We start from the raw sequence: 18,829 nt of genomic DNA, 5'->3' as shown, positions 1-18,829 counted from the left end.
TACTTACTCCAATCTGTCCATTTGCAATATATGAGAGGGATTAAGTTATTAATGTTTATGCTAAGTTTTAAAAAAGTTAACCAAACTTGCAGTTGCAAAATTATTCTAGAAATGTAGGCATGTCATTAAGAAGCATTTCTAATAATGTAACCTTAAGAAAAATGAGTTCACATTCCGGATGCTTTTTTCAAACAAGTCAGTCCAATATGAGACCTTACTGTCAAAATTATAGAAACAGCTTTATGCAATAGCAGTAATGCACAATGTAATATTTGTATACCACCTAGAACAATAAGGCCCTGATCTCCGACTCGGGCCTCTGGATACAATATGCATACTAAGCTAAATTAATACCTCGAAGTTCATATCTTGAACAGTGTTAACAGCCTTAGAGGAGTACTAACCCACACCTCTGGAAGTAAACACCTGATTAAAGATTACTAAAACATCAAGATCTAGCTACACACCAATTTGTTGCATAAACTAAATTGTCTGCTTGGGAGAATTTGTATTTTTATTTGTTCTGTACTAAAATAAAAACATTACTGACCTACTGCTGTTGCTTCTTTCCAAGAGTAAGTATTGAATAAACACTAATTCATCAATGATAATGATGGTGAAGTACCTGAACACCACACAATGGAAGAACTCCTGCAGGAGTCCGCTGAAATACAAGCCAGTTCCTCACTGGGTTGGAAGATGCATAGTTCTGTGTACCCCTACACCCTGTGTAAGATGAAGAAGCACTGACAGCTCCACCCGGCTTATTGCCACTAAGACAAAACCTTCACCTCTGTAGAATCTATGGTAACTTACAGCTACCTGCCAGTACTTCTGCCTAAGCAACTGACCTAATGTACAAAGGACTATACAAGACCTGGGGGTAGAAAAATAAACCAAATCTGATGGCTAGTTCCATGTCTAAACCACTTCAATCTTGAATTGGAAGTATTAATTAGTTTTAGGGATTTAATATTCTCAGAAAATTCATCTAAATCAGACAAAAGCTCTACTTAAGCATACCTGCGGGCTGTGTGTTTCACAGTCCATAGCTTGAACAGCAGCAGTGAAGTGTCCACCACTATGTCGATGCTGGTGTGTGGGGTCTGACCGCGCCCTTCCACTGTTGCTTGTTCCAGAAGACCCACCTATAAAATCATAACATCCACAATAACTAAAGAATCCCAAAATTTACATTAAGTGGTAAAACAATGACAGTATGAAGATATGTAAATTGCTTCACAGTAAAAATACAAGACCCATCATAATCACATTTTTACGCATCCACTTTTTATATTCTATTGGAGCAGTTACCTGTTCCAGCTGATTAAAATAATTGTTTTGATGAGGATGACTGACATTTGTTTTTTAACAACAACAACTTTTTTAAAAGAGAGAGAACATTTACCTGGGAAAGACACCTTTGATGCGATTAGGAAATACAGCTTTGTTATCTGTTAATCAGAAAAACTTACCTGAGCTTGAAGACGTACTAGAGGTGGTTCCTGAAGATTGTGACTGCTCCATGGCAGGACTCGTAGACACACTGTTACTTGTGTTTGTACCTTCGTCTGCTGTTTTCTTAAAGAAACTATGCTGTAGGGCATAATAAGGTTGAATTCGTGTCTTAGGGTCATAATCAAGCATCCTTAAGATGAGGTCTTTGAACTTCAAGTAGTCAGCTACAGTATGACCCGATTCCCCAGCACGACGTCCACCTGGTCCTCCTGTTTCAACTCCTAGTATATTGTGAAGTTTCCGAGTTCCGGGTGGTTTGTATTCCTGTTGGGAAGTCAGAAATTGCTTGAAATCAAGTTATATAATAAGCCCTGGATATGCAGTTTAAGTGTGCCATAAAAGGAAGTCAGTCACATAAAAGAAAGAAACTATTCAACATTACAGAAAGTGTTATTTAATCAACCTCACCACATGGAACAATAACAAACAACAATAAAGCTACATTTTCAGTAAGGCAAGATGTAGTAGAATCTTAGCAGTAAGTAACATCTTACCATTGTTTGTTTTTTTTTTTAAAAAGAAACTGCCCATGTTATCATGCTCATTATGTAACCTACCCTTTTTCCATCTTTGGTCTTCTTCAAGTTCCAAGTGCCATCTGGCAACTTCTCAAAGAACTTTCTTGCTTTTGGTGCTTGGTCAAGGATGTGGGTAGGTGGTATCCCCAAAACTTCCACTATTTTATTCATTTGATCCACCTGTTCCAAACAAAGAATATTTGTGAAGAGCACAGTAACTGAACAGTGTGACACAGTGACATTCTAGTCACATGGGAAGCAATTGTTAACTACCCATACAAGTTCTAAATAAGTTATGAGTTTAAGAAAAATCCAGTTATGTACAAAACAAATCAGTGAACAAGTAGTAAGAGGGAGGACCCAGAAACAGAACATTACTAACAGGCAATTTACAGTTCTGAAAAAAGACATTGCTGTCTTTGACGTTTACTCATTTTAGAATTACTAGACTTCACTAATTTATGCATTAAACAGATGAAAGTCATGATGAGAATGAACAAGACAAAACAAAACATCAGATTACTTGTACCATAGTATAGCTGCATACCTCATTTGCCCCGCTAAAAAGAGGCTCTCCAGTGTGCATCTCAACTAAAATACACCCAAGGGACCACATATCAATTGCAAGATCATAAGGCATTCCCAGTAGCACCTCTGGTGATCGATAAAAACGACTCTGGATATATTGGTATATCTGAAATAAAAGTATCTAAAGGTAATACACAGCATCTGAAGAGCACTATAATGATTCTGTATTACAAAACAGAACTACCATGAAATAGGTTTTTGGTGTCGGAAAAGCCAAGGTATCAGTGATACTAAAAAGTATCTATACATTACATTAATAAAAATATATAAATGCTTAAGAAAATGCTACCATTCATACTCTCTCTCAAAAAAAAAAAAAAAAGTGAACTCATTCATGCATGATGTCAATATTCTACACTTCCAGGCTGATGAGTGTAATCTCATGCAATTACAGGTAATCATGCAACACAATTTTAGTCTGGTATCATCCTAAGAAAAACTATTCCACATGCCACATCAGAATCACATAACATTTCAGAAAAAACCAACAGTAAAAGATCAAAAGCCACAATTATGATGTGATTAAATGAGATGAAATTATCAGTTGATTCCAGGAACAAGAAAACAACACATGGGAAAAAGCAACCTCCTTCCACCCCCATCTATCCTGCTCATTTCACAAGACAGGAATCTTGATTTTAAACCTGGAGACTGGCTTAAACATAGGCATATCAAAAAAATCTCAAAAAACAAACAAAAAAGCTCCACCAAAACCTTTAACAGAAAAGAACCTGAACTCCAAAACCCTTAACAATAAAATACACAAAACAAAACTGTACTTTATATTCTAAGTAACATACAATCTTATCCAGTGCTCTCCACAAACATACCGATACTTCCTTACTGCTTTTTAAGTTAAGTCTAATGAGTAATTACACTAGGTTTTTGTATTTGTGCTTCTTAACATCTCAAAATTATCTTATTATTCACCTAAACATACCAGGTCTCCTTTCACCTCATGGTGTCCTCATCTACCCTGGGCGAAAAGCTCCTGATTTATAGCAAAAAGTCTTATTATTAATCTAAATATATGTCTCATCGCTGTTTTCAATACCATATTCAATATTCTGATCTGCTCTTCCCAAACTTACTATCAGAAAAAGTGACAGGGTGCTGCTACTGGCCAGTCCCAACTCCTCAAGACAGAACTGGGGGACTTCCGTTAAAGGCAGACAGTCCATTAAGTTTCTTAACTCTTCTCATATAATGATCCCATCTGCAGCATTACTAGTCACACCGCTGAAACTTCATTTCTTTTTTCAAATGTTGCATATTTTGGGGAATGTTTTTTGTTGATTTGTTTAGATTTTTAACATCCAGCTTTCTCAAAGCAAAAAGAGATTGTTTACAAGTTCATGGGTAAAACTGGCAAAGGTACAGAACAGGCCTGGGAAGGCTCAAAATCCTTTTTCAAACAAACTAAAGTTAACTTCTATCTATACAGGTCTTCCCTATCTCTCTAGCTAACAATTTTTTTCCAGTGCAAACAACTAAAGCAAAGGTACCCTGAACAGAAGTGGTCACTGGCTCAGCCAAACATTATTCTTACAACCAGGAAAGAGTCTATTTGTACTAGGACTATAAGGTGCAAGCTGAACAGGACATCCTGATAAACTTTTCACTGAGCAAACTGTTGGTACAAATCAAAGCTCTCCCTGAAGAAAACAGGCTTTGATATTCCAGCAGAATTATTTATCATCTTAATATTGTATATATTTCAGTATTTTTTAAAGCAAATGCAGAGCTAATTGGCTAAGCCAGACAGACTACGCTCAACAGACTCTAAAAGCTCAAATAAAAAAATGCACTCATCTTCCAAGTATATGAACAACAGAACACAAATAAAAAATCCTGGACCACTACTGAACAGTACAGATCTACCCTAACCTGAAGAACTGTCAACAGAAAGCAATTTGGCCCTTTGTCCCAGAAATGCTTCGCGCATATGCATCTTTATTCATAGTAATATCACCACTAAACTCAATTTGTTTTTCCACAGTTGCTAAAGTGTTTATAAAAATGGGTTATTTATAACCAGTATCTTTAAAAGCCAGCTACTACACTGTCTCAACCCTTGAATATCTTATCTCCAAGGCATACTAAATAGAGGACACGCTAAAGTGGAAGGAGTAATACATATGGAGTAAGAAAATAATAAAACAAGTATTTTATTTAATAGCACTGCAGACTTCTACAATCAAGTCCTGATGCATTCTTCATTAATATAGCATAAAAACATAACCAAGGAGAAAAGAAAGATGTAAAGTTTATCACTATGATGAAAGTTTATTTACTATGGCACTAAAAATTCATATTTAAAGCTCCTACAGACTGTTGATCTCTGGCACATTACATAAAAGTTAAATCATCATCAATAAAGTTTAAATGAGCCATCTAGGTATTATGACTTTAAAACCACTAATTTTTAATAGGTATCCAACAGTAGCATCAACAGAATTTTTACTAATACTCACCCTCTGCCCAAGTTGACACGAACTGCCAAAATCAACAATCTTGATAGCGCTTCGTTTGGGGTTACAGAGCAGGATATTCTCAGGTTTTAGGTCACAGTGAATGATACTCAGTTCAGGAGTTGCCAGAAAAAGCAGTGCAGTGCACATCTGCTGTGCAAATTTTCGTGTCAGGTTCAATGAGACACCTCTAAAGTTGGTGTTCCGCAACAGATCATACAGATTGTAGGACAGCATTTCAAAGACTAAGCAGAGGTGGTTTCGAAACATGAAGTGGCGCTTCAAATGCACTTTAGAAAGGGGAAAAAATAATTAACACATATCTTGTGTGGTAAGTAATAAATGCTAATGCTTAAATATTTTAATCAATATGTATAAAGCCGACGTGTGAGTAAGATAATACAGCATTACTCCCCCCCCCCCAACCCCCCCTGCCCCCTGGATAAATGATAATTTACAGAATATCCCTGCTACACATAGGGTCCAGGGGGGCACTTTACACATCTCAAGTGTCCTCAGTGCACCTCAGTATAGCTACATTAACCAAAACATTTACAAGCAGAAGGAATATTTTTTCAATATAAGCTATCACTCCCCTATTAGCCAAGGCAAACTCAATTGTGTGTAAATAAAAATATCAGCAAAAGACAAGAAGCACAAACTGTGTGTAAAAACCTTTGTCACAACGCTTTTAATCTGTTTCAGAGGAGAGTTCATTTCTTTACACTCTTAAAGCTAAAACTGTATTCATGTCCAAGCAGATTGGAAAGAAATGCGCATACAGCAGCATTCTTAACAGTAAAGCAGATCCTCCACTTTAGACTCAACTATTTATCAGGAATTTCCATTACATTTACAGCGAATGTATCTGACCATCAGATTCATCTAAAATATACTCAGACATTACTGCAATTTATAAGCCATGACTTCAATTGATTACTTCAATTAATAAAATGGATCAATATCCCAAAGGCATTATATTCACTTCAATCAGGCATAATCTCAATTTATGAAAACAACCCATCTAGTCCAAATCCAATCAAATTTTCTCATGAAATAGGTGAAAAATTCATCTGATTCATCTGTTTAGAGGCAAGACAGATTTACTGGTCTGTCAGTCACTCAGGTTGGTTGCCACAAGTAAAAGAAAATTGAAATAGGGAAAATACTTCAGCCCTCAGATAAAAAACAACACACTCCCATTTCTGTCGTATTATTAGCGCAGTAAGAATTCAGACTTTCAGTTGAGGTCATTACTTGGTGTCCTATGGATTTTTTTTTCCCTTCCATTATCCTAAGGCAGTTCTTTATGTGTCCCTTACAACTTACCCGTAATAATACCGTTTGCTTCCACCCTGATGTCAGTTCCTGCAATACACTATTGTCTAGACCTTTCATATTTTCTCATCCTTGCCATATTTCCACTATCCTCCCATCATGAAAGCACCAGCACCTTTTCATGTCCTTGTGGTCTTCCTATACTCGATTCCAATTCCTCCCCACACCACCTAAGCCTGCTGGACCTGCCAACCTGGCAAGAATCACCACTTACTCCAACTGATTTGTAACTTCCAACATGCTACTGACCAGACAGTACCACTTGCAGCTGCCACACAGCTCAAATAGTTTGGGTAAGAGCTGAACTTGCCACATCTTTCCTCCAGTGAAGACATCGTATTTGAACATTTCTCCTCCACTCTGCCACCAATTTCACAAAACTAGAAGACCTTTATGCATCGTTACACTTGTGTTAGGACTGAATGAGACCAGTTACAAGGTCTGAAGATAGTACAGGAGATCTGACAGAAGTGTAAGCAGTTAAGCATTATGTCCTTAAAAATCAGGCTACAGCATATTTAACCATGTTTTTCCTGAAGTCTACATTTTACAGTACATAGTATATTGCAATACCTGCAATGACTTATTCAGCAGCATCACATATCTGAAAGCCTATGTGAGGGTGAACTGTCCTCATGCCCTACAGACAATTTATTTTTTACATTAATATACTGAATGCTTCAATTAAGTCTTGTTGCAAAAGTATGTTCCAAAGCAACTGTTCCTATACTTATAAATTCCAGTGAAGTGTCTAGAGATATCAGTTTTCTATGTTCAGTTTTTGCACAGCATGCAGTACAAGGTATTCATTCAAAATGTTATGTTTGGGATTTTTGATCTTTACTGATGCTGTCATGTTCATTTAATAGTGTTAAATAAAAGGAGACCTATTCAAATAGACCCTAATAGATTTGGAAAAGAGCTTGAAACAAGCCTAAAACAAGCATGAATTCACCTTCCTAAGCAAAGGCAGTATATATTATTTCTCCACTGTTGAAAATTATCAGAACTTTTTTTTTTCCCTTCTTTGTTTCAGCACTGCTTTCTATATAGTCACCCTGCCTTAAATCACAGAGGGAGATTACATGATGTTTTGGACCATTTCATTTTACCTGATGTTACAGACAGATTCTTGGAAGATTTAAAGTTCAAGAGCTTATTTGATGAAGCCTGTAGTGTCTTCATTTGCTACCTATTAATCTGAAACTGGTCACGTCTTTAATGTTCCTGAAACATCTTTCTGACTTAGTATGCTGTCAAGTTTAGTAAACACATTATTAATAAATTTAACTTAAAAATACCTTTAAAACTTTTACACTGAATACATAAAATGTATTCTGAAGATAATATCATTTTCTATAAAACAAACTGAAGTGTAACTGAATACTCATCAGATAATTTAATACCAAAGTATATTAACATTATTTCTAAGGGGTTTTTTCTAAACTACAAAAAGAAAAATTAGTAATCCAATATATACATGCAAATCAGAAAAGCACAGCTGTTAGTCTATCCAATTCTACAAACTAAAGGATGCTTAAAACCAGTCTTATTTTCCTTAATCACTCTTTTTCATACTTTCCCATCTCTCTTTACAACATGCTGTTGTTTCCTTCCATCATCTTTTTTCCCAGCTCTCCACTCCAGAGGACTCACAGGATCTAATAAACTTTTCACACAAGTTGACTTAATTTCATCATTATTATAAAGTTCAAGTAGCACTATAATAATAAGTCATGGGAATAGCATTCCAACCTACAGGAACCATCAAAATTATAAGCTTTAAAATATTTTCACGGCTACAAACGGGCAAGTCTTAACATTTACACAAATCTTATCTTAGTTTTGTTAAACAAAATTTTGAGCTTTCTAAACATACATGATCAAAACATAATGGTTAAGCTAGCCATAAAACTACTGTATGATGCTGGTTTACATCACATATGCCTGCTTTTATCCATGATGGTTCTGAGATAATTTACGGTGTATTCAAAGTAGTGAAAGAGATGTTAACTACTACAGACCACAGCTTCTGTGGAAAAGGCTGTCCGTGGCAACTTCTTCAGGTGTCCATATAATTAACTGGAAAAAGAAAATTCTACAAAAGATCTCAATGCTACTAAGTAGTAAGTCTGTTATCCCAAATGATTTTATACATTATTCTTCTGGATCTGGTCCAGTTGCAAAGCAAATTGAAAAATTTGCACTAAATAATACTAATAAAAGTTGTATTATTAATTTCTTTAGCACCAGAATTATCCTACATTATATAGCAAGATCTAAAATATTCACAACTGGATTAAGTAAAAACAGAGTAACTATTAAAATACCTATATAGTACTTCATCTCAGTGTCATGTTTGTTCATAAGCTCGAGCAGTCGCACTTCAATCTGGGCTTGGTTTAAGAAAGCCTTCTTGTTTTTTATTATTTTGATAGCCACCCACTCCTGTTCCACTCGATCATAAGCCTTTACAACCTGAAAAAGTCAAATACATCAGTAAAATCTCTCAGGTTTTCAAAATACAGCTAAACTCAACTTTCTAAACTTTCTTCACTTTCTGAATTCACACATAACATTTTTTGAACTTTTGTTAAATTTCTTTTCTCAAATTTCTTCTCTCACTTGATACTACAATAAAGCCACAATTGATCATGTGATGTTTATTGCAGTGAAGTCACAAAATAGAACTGAGGCTCCAACTGAGGCTTCACTAAGGCAAGCACTATATCCAAATGCAATTATCAAATCACCAAAGACAATACTGTAAAAAGACTGGCAAAATCTGAGAAAAAATAACAATAACAACAAAGGAAATCCTCCTTCCCTCCATCCTCCTTCCAGCCTTTTTCTCAAGACTTGGCTAGAACAGTCTATGAAGAGCTATGAACAGTCAAAAATGTTACTAAGTAACATTTGTAATAGGTAATACCTAGCACTAAACTTGTCTTAATTTAAAAAACCAAGCCAAACAGCTAAGAATGTGAACTGATAGCAAAAGGCTGAGGATTTTCTCATTGCAAAATGCTTCACCAGGTCTACATACTTAAGTATATTCAAATTTAATCTGTAGTAACAAGAAACAGCACAAAATACCAGTGCCTAGAGCAGGCACTCAGTATAATAGGATTAAGGAAAAAGTTTGATTTCAAAATGAAACAGGAATACCACTCTAAATGAAATGCATGATTCACATGAAATACGGGTTGCTCACACATTACCTGTCCAAAGGAGCCTTTGCCTATTAAAGAGTCAATTTCATAACGATCCATCCACTTCTCCCCATTTTTTACAATATAGTCATAGTTGTCATCATCATAGCCATCATTGTAAACTTTTCTCTCCTTTTTATGACTGGAATCATCTCCTTGGCCCTGCTGATGCCGCCGTTTTTTTTTTGCATAGTAAACCTAAACATGAAAGGTACACCGCTTCAGAGTGCTTTTTAGAACAACAGTTCAATATGGAATAGAATCAACTTTTTATAATCATCGTATCTAATCCTGTGTTTTAAAATGCAATTTCTACTACTGGAAAAACAAAAAATCCTCTCCTGCTCACTCCATCTGAAGTCATGTCATTATACCAAAGCAAAGTCTTGATAAATAAAGATATACCACAGTACACTATACACACAGCAAAATTAAAAATGGTAAGTAGCCTGGAAACCAAGAGTTATCAGTTGCTTTTCCACAATACTGAAAAAGAAGAATTCCAAGTTAGGCGGTCAGTAATCACTGCAGAAATCACATTTGCTACAATTGCCAAAGAGCTAGAAACAAACTGTCTTCCCATATTAGCCATATAATTTTTATATTTTACATTTGCCAATAATATTTCATTAAATATTTAGGGAAAACACTTTACAATTTTCCTTAAAAGCCCTTAGACACATTCATAAAGGCTTATAGCATGAGCTAAAAGACTGGATTTGTGCCACTCGTATTTCCTTACTGTGCAAAAGAGAAGCTTAACATTTGTTTATAAAACAACAGAAAATAAAATCCAGGATAAAAAAAGTCTGCTGGACAGAAAGCAGGACCACGACATCAATGATCTCAAATGAGATGTGAACAACAGAAAGAAAGCATGATTTTTCTAATATCTTCACAAGATTATTAATAGAAAACATACTTAATAATGTATTGCAAACAAAAAACTTCACACCAATACACACTACAAAGATAAATGGAGCCATTACCTCATTAATATGCTTGTATGTTTTGATCAAATCCACGGAGAGTTTCCTCAATGGAGCAGTGGCTGGATCACGGAACGTTTGGGGCATCCGCCTCTGTAATATTACCATATCATAACTTAGAAAAAAAGCTAGGACTTTAATGATATAATTACTAGATCAAATCATGATATTACTCACAGAAATGAGTAATTTCATTGCATTATTTTTTTTCTTTAAACAGACATTTAAAAAATAAAAATAAATACAGGAATCAAAATAAATTAACAGCTTAGTTAAGTCATTTTAAAATAATTAATTAGAAAAAAATCCCAAGATTCCTACCTCTCCTCCCATTATGCCTAACAGGCTTAATCCCAATAAACAGTTTTCCCCTCAGTTAAAAATAAGCTCCTTTGACAACAGAGATTCTTGCTGACATTACTCCCCTACCTCATGACTGATACATGAACTATAACCACATTTAATGTATGGCTGCATTAGAACTACAAATGGAAGTTAACAGTAATAATTACTGCAGAACTGTGGCTGTTTCCACATTTAAACTGCATTAAAACCCAAATAAAAAGACTTTCAGGTCTATCTTACTTTGCAATATCCAGGCCTAAATCTAAATCCTAAAGACAATCTAAAGAAATATAAAGCACGTACACGAACACCACACCTACTTTCAAAGTTTTAAAACAACATCCCTGAAAATGTAGTTATGTTCCTCATTTGCGTTTCCTAAAATTGACTACGTTTAGAACAAAATGATCTTCAACAGTAGGCCATTTTTTTACTGGTTTCCTGAAGAAACAAGACTTACGTGTGATAAAATTACTTGTGTGCCTCTTAATTTGCACACATACACCATATAAAGAATGGATCTACCAATCAACTTCTATTCCTCCTTAAGATTTGTTTGAAATCTTAGAAGATAAAGCTCCTGTTTTCAGGAGTGGCAAGCTGGAGGTGAGCAGTATCCCCAGTAAAGAGAAGGCAGAAAGGTCACAAACCATTTTGTTTGGCTAAAGCTGACTACCTGCTCAGCAGACACTTAACAGCACAACTCTACCACCAGACAGTCTGGCAACTTCTCTGTCTCACCCAGTGCCAGCATCATATGGGGAGCTAGGAGAGAGAGCGGTGAGGCTTGTGGGACTGGTCCCCTAGCCTGCCTGCCTCTACTCCCTGCCTTCCCAATGACAGAAAACTGCAGGACAAGTTTTGGAGAAAAGCTTGGTTCTATTTCCTTACTCATTATTAAGAGGGTCAGTGCCACCATTATTAAGAGGGACCAAGTGCCACCACACTCAGCCTTACAACTTTATCTCATCTCATGCCATCAAATACACTCATGTTCATAACCCTCTTCACTTCCAAGAGCTTAATCTCATCTGCTGCCTCCTATTACAGCTAAACTGATATGCAGTCTCCTGAAGAGCTGAGGAAAGAGCGTAAGCGGTCAACAAAAATAATTAAACTGATTTTTGTATCAGTATTGCTGAACTAATAAACAAACTGGAAAAGCATAACTGTCTCTGTATCTTTTATGGTATTACTTAATACATATAATGGCGGCTGTGCAAATAGCTCATTTTTTTTGCTCAATGACCAAATAAATAAATATATATTTTTTAAAAAAATCACACTGAAGTGATCCAAAGAAGCTCTCGCAGTCAGAAGAGAAAGAGTCTGTGCTTCTGAAATTGCACCTGAACTCAGGTACCCAAGCAACCATACTAAAAAGCTAAGCTCACACTCTCCTCTGGTGGATGCGCAGACTGCGGGGGTGGAAAAACAAAAGTGTGAGCAAGAGAGAAAGCAAGACAGAGCATGGACAAACCAGAGAGTTCTGGAGGAGGAGCGGGGCAGGAAAGGAAGGCTCCTGAGAAATGGCAACAGAAAGCTTTGATACACACCAGCCCAAATATGCCCACGTAACATTTTTATACCCCTGCGAGACTGTGGATTTGAGGTCTTTTTGATTAGGGAATGTTTCTCAAGAGATGATGTGATACAATTAAACTTCCCTCAGGGAATTTTAACCCAAGTCGTGTCCGGTTTGTTACATTCAATCCGCTTTTGGATATGCCCACTACTGTCAATTTCCCCTTAGCAAGTTTACCAAATTAATCCCTTAATTCTTTTTAATTACAAGCACGACCATTTTGTAAACATCAGGAAAGTCTGTTTTAAAGTTTCTTAAACAAACTGTTTGAGATTTACAAAACATTTTTGTTTCTTCCTTTCATCTGTCAAACAAATGCAAACCATTAAACAGATCACACCTAAATATGACGTCTTTTGGTCATCTCCCAGCACTGTTAAACTACTAAACAGTGTCTAGTCCAAATCACAATTGTCACTGTTACGGGCTTTTCAGATGCAAGTATTTCCTTTACATTTCTTAATCTGACTTAAAGAGATTATTGGAACACATGAACACTGTTTTGCTGGTAAAAGAAACCATGCTGTGGTGCACGAATAGTGGCAGGGACCAGTCTCTGTCCTAGGCTGACATAACCACCACAGGGTCTCCATTACACAAGTTAGAAGTTTTGAGGAAAGAGTCATAGTGTGGAAGAACTCCACAGTTCAGATCAACTGTTCAGACATTAAGGTTGCTCCAATTTGGAAAGGGAATTTGTAGAACAGTATTCATATTTATTTTCTAATTTATAAGCCAAATTTGCTTGCTTACTGAAAAAAAAAATAATCTAATTTCAACTCTGAAATAAACAGCTTAGGAAAAAAAAATATTTTGCTGCTGTTCCCTAATCATAAATAATTACAATCCTGCAGATTAACCCATGTTGCTTCCTGCCAGTACCTTATTTGAAAATTGTGCTTTTAGTTGTGCATTTAGGCAGCCACACATGTCTGAGGGCACATTTTAAACCTGTATGAACTTTTTAACAGGTACTTTTTGCTATCCTGGGTTCATAAAGTGTTAGGTGACAGAAGATAAAGAATCGACCTTTTCTCCTTCCCCCTGTTATATTGCAAAATTTGTAACATTCTCTGCTTTTTCCAAGATCCTTTTGGAGACTCTTGTTCCCTTCTTCCTGATGATGGAGGACTATGGAACAAAGTGGTCATTATCCATTTTAATACACTAACGCTCACAAATTCTTTATCATTGGGGTAGTACTGATTTCCCTCTTAGCTTCAAATGCTCAACCACAAAAGAAAAAAACAAAAGGACAGGAAAAGAAAGATCCTATTGCACAAGCTTCAGTCTCTATCTGGTGGCCAGACAGCAACACTGCAACCTCAGATCTTCCTAAAGATAGAACACAAATCAAAATATATGCTTGTATTTAAACACTGAGAGACAAGAAACTACTTTCGTTACAATTATTTAAGTCAGTAAATACCCATCACATTCTGACTGGTCCACACTTAAGTCTCAATGGAAACAGTACAGCTACCTGCGATGGTACCATGATGAAAATTACAAGTAACAAACTGAAATTTTATTTCCTTACCTATTAATCAAACACACATGACACAGCAAAAGGCAAGCGATAGCACCACTTATGTGTACTTGACACATTTGAGACAAACCATGTTTTAAGGAAACTATGACTTTTAACTCAGGTACGTTATTTTAACTAGCAGAGTCTTTGAGGTTTAATGAATGAAGGAAGAAGCAACGTATTTCTCTCTCTTTGGACATACGCTTTGTTACCTAAAAAACAGATGGCACTGCTCCTCACTAAATGCATTTTATTTTGATTACAGGAAATTCTGAGCATATATTTTTTTTTTTTTCTGTCAATAGAATGCTTTAATTCAGATTTTTTTAAAAAAAGAAAGATCCATTACCATCCACATTCATTAAAAGGGGAGAAAAAAAAGAGAAGTTCTGTTTGTGTACAGTACACATTCCATTTCACAAACAGAATAAATAACGAAGATTTTATACTATCAGGGCAACTTTTAGCAAGAATTCCCATTGTAAAGGCCTATATAATAGACTCTCATATTAACTGAATGGATTAGTCTAATCTCCTAACACAACTTGCTATTCAAAACCCTTCTTGCATCACAATAATATAGGATAGGAAGTCAATGCTAATAGCATATCGCGGTGGGCAGCCACGTAATAATAGACGGTGTCTCCAGAAGGTCAGCAAAACAGATGTCTAATTGCTATAACCACAGTCACACTTCCCCATAATATACAGCAAACTTCAAGTTTTTAGAAAAATTACCAAGGAGAAAAAAGCGTGTGTGTCAAAGAACGAAACAAGCGAAATCTAAGACTATTCTTCAAACTGATTGTACTCTGAGCCGGAACTGTATGCAGGTAGGGACAAAATTTCAGTCTAACTACTTTAATCACTGACTTGTGTTCTGTGAGTACTTCCCTCCTGTTCTGGCTTCCTTCCCCAAATAAATGAGGTTGTTGAATAAAAGTAATACTAAGAAACAGCTAAGTTTAAAGTTAAAACAGTTAAATAAAACCAGCAAGGAAAGAAGGGTCATCTGCCAAGATTTTACCTTGTCTGACTCAGCACAACAGTTTAACAAAAAAGAAAAAAGTGGGGAGCAGAGAGAGAAAGGGAGTGAAAAGCCCCACTCTGAAATTCTTGCTGCCAGAGTGTAAACTTATTTTTCTAAAAAAATGTCTGAGATAAATGGAAAGTGAGAGAAATGCTTCTACTGAAACAAACTGCATGCTCACATTCGTGACAGTCTGGTGAAGTCTGACCATCACTAGTACTAATACTGCTGATTAGGTAGCTGAAGTAACTGATAATTTGCTACTGCCTGCTAGAACACATTAACTTTGCAATTATCTAGTTGCAATCAATAAAATCTCTGGCCAACATCTGGTCAGTAAAACCTAGAATTCTGCTGGTGGTAAGTGATCTTAGATACATAGAGAGAGAAAGATGTTTAGATTGTCAGCCTGACCTTTGAATTCCAAGTGTTTTATGAAAGCTAAACTGTTGGAATCTGTTACCAAAATCTGCCCAGGAATCTCAACTCAACTTTGTTATCAAATAGATCAGTTTTCTGATCTTTTGTACTTAAACTGAAAAAAGTTTTGGGCGATCCCCGTATCTATGATGAAGACAAACATTAGCACAGCAGAAAAGAAACACTTGTCTGAAGTTGTGAAAACTTTTATCTTCTATTCACATCAGGCTGTGTTGAATCGGACAAAGAAGTATTACTGTTTGTTACTGCTGAAGGAGGAAAGTCCCACAGATCTCATCCTTTCTGTTTACTCTAGGTCACACGCTCTTACTGTTTTCCTGAAGCTGGTTCTGGCACTCAAGAGAGGTAAGACCACACAACCAAGAGCAGGACCCCCATCCTGCCAGCAGGCCTGGGCACTTGGTGAATCACAGATTTAAAGTAAACCATTATAATCCAGCAGGTTTGGGGAAACAAAAGCCTCAAACCTAACTACTGAAGAAAAAACAAGAAAAAAAAGAACAACAACAAAAAAAGACAGAGATGGAAGTTCTTAACTGTAATTTAAAACCTCATAAATAAGTGAAAAACAAAGCAACCTGGCTGGCTTTGAAGTATCTTCCTGTTATTTGCTCCTTGCCAATGATGAGATGAGTAGGTTTTGGTGACCATAGACATAAAGCAATAGGTGCAAGTGAAGCTTATGTAAATAATATTTTAAGGGTAACGCAGAATATAAATACACATGATTTATATAACTTTAATATAAATTGTCATTACTGTTTCCTAACCTTTAATCTGCAACTGTGAATGATTCATAAAAGACCAGAATATGGTCTGCAAGCCATTACAAATCAAAAAACAAGCAAGATAGAGCAGGAATAAAAACAATAAATTAACATTCAAGGCCTAGCTTCCCTATTATTTAGTTATGAATGAAAATCATTACAGGAACTTGAACGATACAATACTCCTCTAAAAACTGTCTTCAGCAAAAAGAAAGACAAGAAATAACCTGAAAAAAACATAATAAGGGAGATCATCTTTGCTATTTATCAAAATTACATCATTTACAGAAAATGCTGTTCTACATGCTAAAACTTAACAGCTACTCTTAGCAACTGAGAAGCAGTATCCTTACATATCTTGCTGCAACCTGAAGAAATTTATTTTCAGAGAAGAACTACATGCTACCTATTCTTTCTATAAAACTTTAGCATCCCAAAAGCTGACACTTCATCCTGGGTTTTAATTTTCAAGCAAGTCAATTTTGTCTGGATTTAGACAAAATACTCTGTGTCTACACAGCTCATCAAACGCGACAAGCAAGAAAGCAACCTTCATCACATTTGCATTCTCAATTCTTTCGGTGAAAGAGTCACTCAAAGATAGGCTAAGCTGCTCCGCAAATTATTTAACAGAAGCGAGTTTATCGAAACGACGGAATACTTCACAGGGAGAGAGGGCTGCCTTCCCAACCACCAGGCGAGCTGGCGAGGCAGCGGGCGGCCAGGCGGGGAGGCAGGCGGTGCAGTGCAGCACTCTGCCCAGCAGATGGTGGCTGGAGCTCGGGAAAGGACAGGAATCTGCCCGGCGGTCCCGGCACAACCGCAGCCGCCCCGGACAGCCTCCCGCTCGGATGGCCCACCCGGCTCCCCCGCCGACACGGTCACGGAGCGCTCCCAGGAGCCACGGGGCTGGCGACTCGCTATTAACCAACTGTGGGACGCTTGCACCCAAATGGGCGACTTTCAGGCTGTGGAAACCAGCAGCACCAAAGCTGACCCAATCGTCTAGGCTGCTGACAGTCACTGCTGCCTTAGGAAATTCTGGGAAACTGAAGCTCAGAGACGTAACTTCTTGTCTGTTTGACTGGATGCAAGACGTTGCACTGAAAGGATCTACCCTTTGAGAATTACACCTCCTCTGTCTGCCAAAAGTCACCCTGCTCTTCCTCCTGTTTTTTTTATGGCTGTATTAGATAAAACTACCAAGCAGGCCTTCTACCACAGACATTCAGCCAATATATTCCTTTTGCTGCCCACGTTAAAAACATGATCCTAACTGTATCTACTTGAAAACAGACATTTGTCACCTTACGTGACTGAAGAGAATTAGCCATTACTAAAAGGTTAGTCTGGTGTTAGAAGCTTTAGTAACAGCCAAGTACATAACAGAAAGAACTAGTTGTGGGATTCCAACAGAAGAATGAAACAACCGCGCAGGGACGGTTCAGAAAATGATCTCTGCAACTGTTTTACAGAATTGACATATACAGGACAGAACTGCTTTTATCAAGGTCAAAGAGAAACAAGTTGCAGCATATTCAAGGCAATACCTTGAATAAAACAGATTCCTGCAGAAATGTAATAAAGAAAGAAACTGTTAAGATGTATGTATCATTCAAACATTAAAACCTACATGGTATGCTATTACATCTGGAGCAAAAGGCAAGACGGCAGTCCTCAGCAATGGAGAAATATAAGACAGCAACACCTTCAACAATAGAGGGCCGTGGCATTTATAAGAAGAAAAAAAAAAAGTAAGATTTTTATTTCAATCAAGATGAACTACAGCTGACAAAAGGCTATTGAAAGAGAAAGAACAAGAATTTTTTTTTGCAGAGACAAGATTTGATCTAGAACAGATGATCTGACTCACTAGCATAAAGATGTCAGCTGGATTTGCTTTTGCAGATAAGATTAACCAGAAGTGCAGTGCAAAGGCAAAATGCCACTGAGACTCCCCAATAGAGGCTCATATAGAACCTCCACATCAAACTGGAATCTGGTGAGGAGAACTCTTCCTGGGTCTTGTTGATGGGAGATGCACAAGAACTCAAAGGAGAAAAGAGTCATGAAAGGCAAGTAGTCACAAGACTTCAAAGAGTTGGCCACCATCAAAGCCAAAGGTGCTGAAAGCAGGTCACAAAGATAAAGGAGTAACAATTCTGAGCTGCTCAGGCAGAGGGCAGAGGACTGGAGACTTCAACAACTCAATTACAGTAAAATAGGAAGACAGAAGCCACAACGCAGAAAAAACCAAGATGGAATTGGAAAAATAAAAACACTGATTCTATAAAAGAGCGTTAGTGTTACGAAGACAGCTTGACTGCCATTATCAAGGTGGCCAGCTGATCACTTCTTCATATGGATAACTTCCTGAAGCCAAACACAGCTTTTTCCCTACATCTACATCCTCATTTCAATGGGCTGCATTCTTTGGTCAACAATTCTTGGCTACTCCCTGAAAACTATTCTTCAGCTTTCTATTATTCAACTACC

The 18,829-nt window shown here is 36.9% G+C and overlaps 1 protein-coding gene across 1 annotated transcript in view; it reads right to left on the bottom strand.

Annotated features, from left to right (window-relative positions):
• DYRK1A (dual specificity tyrosine phosphorylation regulated kinase 1A) overlaps positions 1–18,829 on the bottom strand; it is an 88,093-nt gene that overhangs the window by 3,373 nt on the left and 65,891 nt on the right. Inside the window, exons 4-11 of the mRNA XM_055701499.1 lie at positions 10,635–10,727; positions 9,655–9,843; positions 8,764–8,911; positions 5,099–5,385; positions 2,584–2,730; positions 2,076–2,216; positions 1,476–1,782; positions 1,024–1,148 (exon numbers count right to left, since the gene is read on the bottom strand). Of these exons, the coding sequence (XP_055557474.1) occupies positions 1,024–1,148; positions 1,476–1,782; positions 2,076–2,216; positions 2,584–2,730; positions 5,099–5,385; positions 8,764–8,911; positions 9,655–9,843; positions 10,635–10,727 (1,437 nt within the window). The remainder of the gene's footprint in view (positions 1–1,023; positions 1,149–1,475; positions 1,783–2,075; positions 2,217–2,583; positions 2,731–5,098; positions 5,386–8,763; positions 8,912–9,654; positions 9,844–10,634; positions 10,728–18,829) is intronic.

Source organism: Falco cherrug, chromosome 2 (genome assembly GCF_023634085.1).
Source record: "Falco cherrug isolate bFalChe1 chromosome 2, bFalChe1.pri, whole genome shotgun sequence".
NCBI classification, from domain to species: Eukaryota; Metazoa; Chordata; class Aves; order Falconiformes; family Falconidae; genus Falco; species Falco cherrug.
This window is presented reverse-complemented; position numbering and strand designations above follow the sequence as displayed.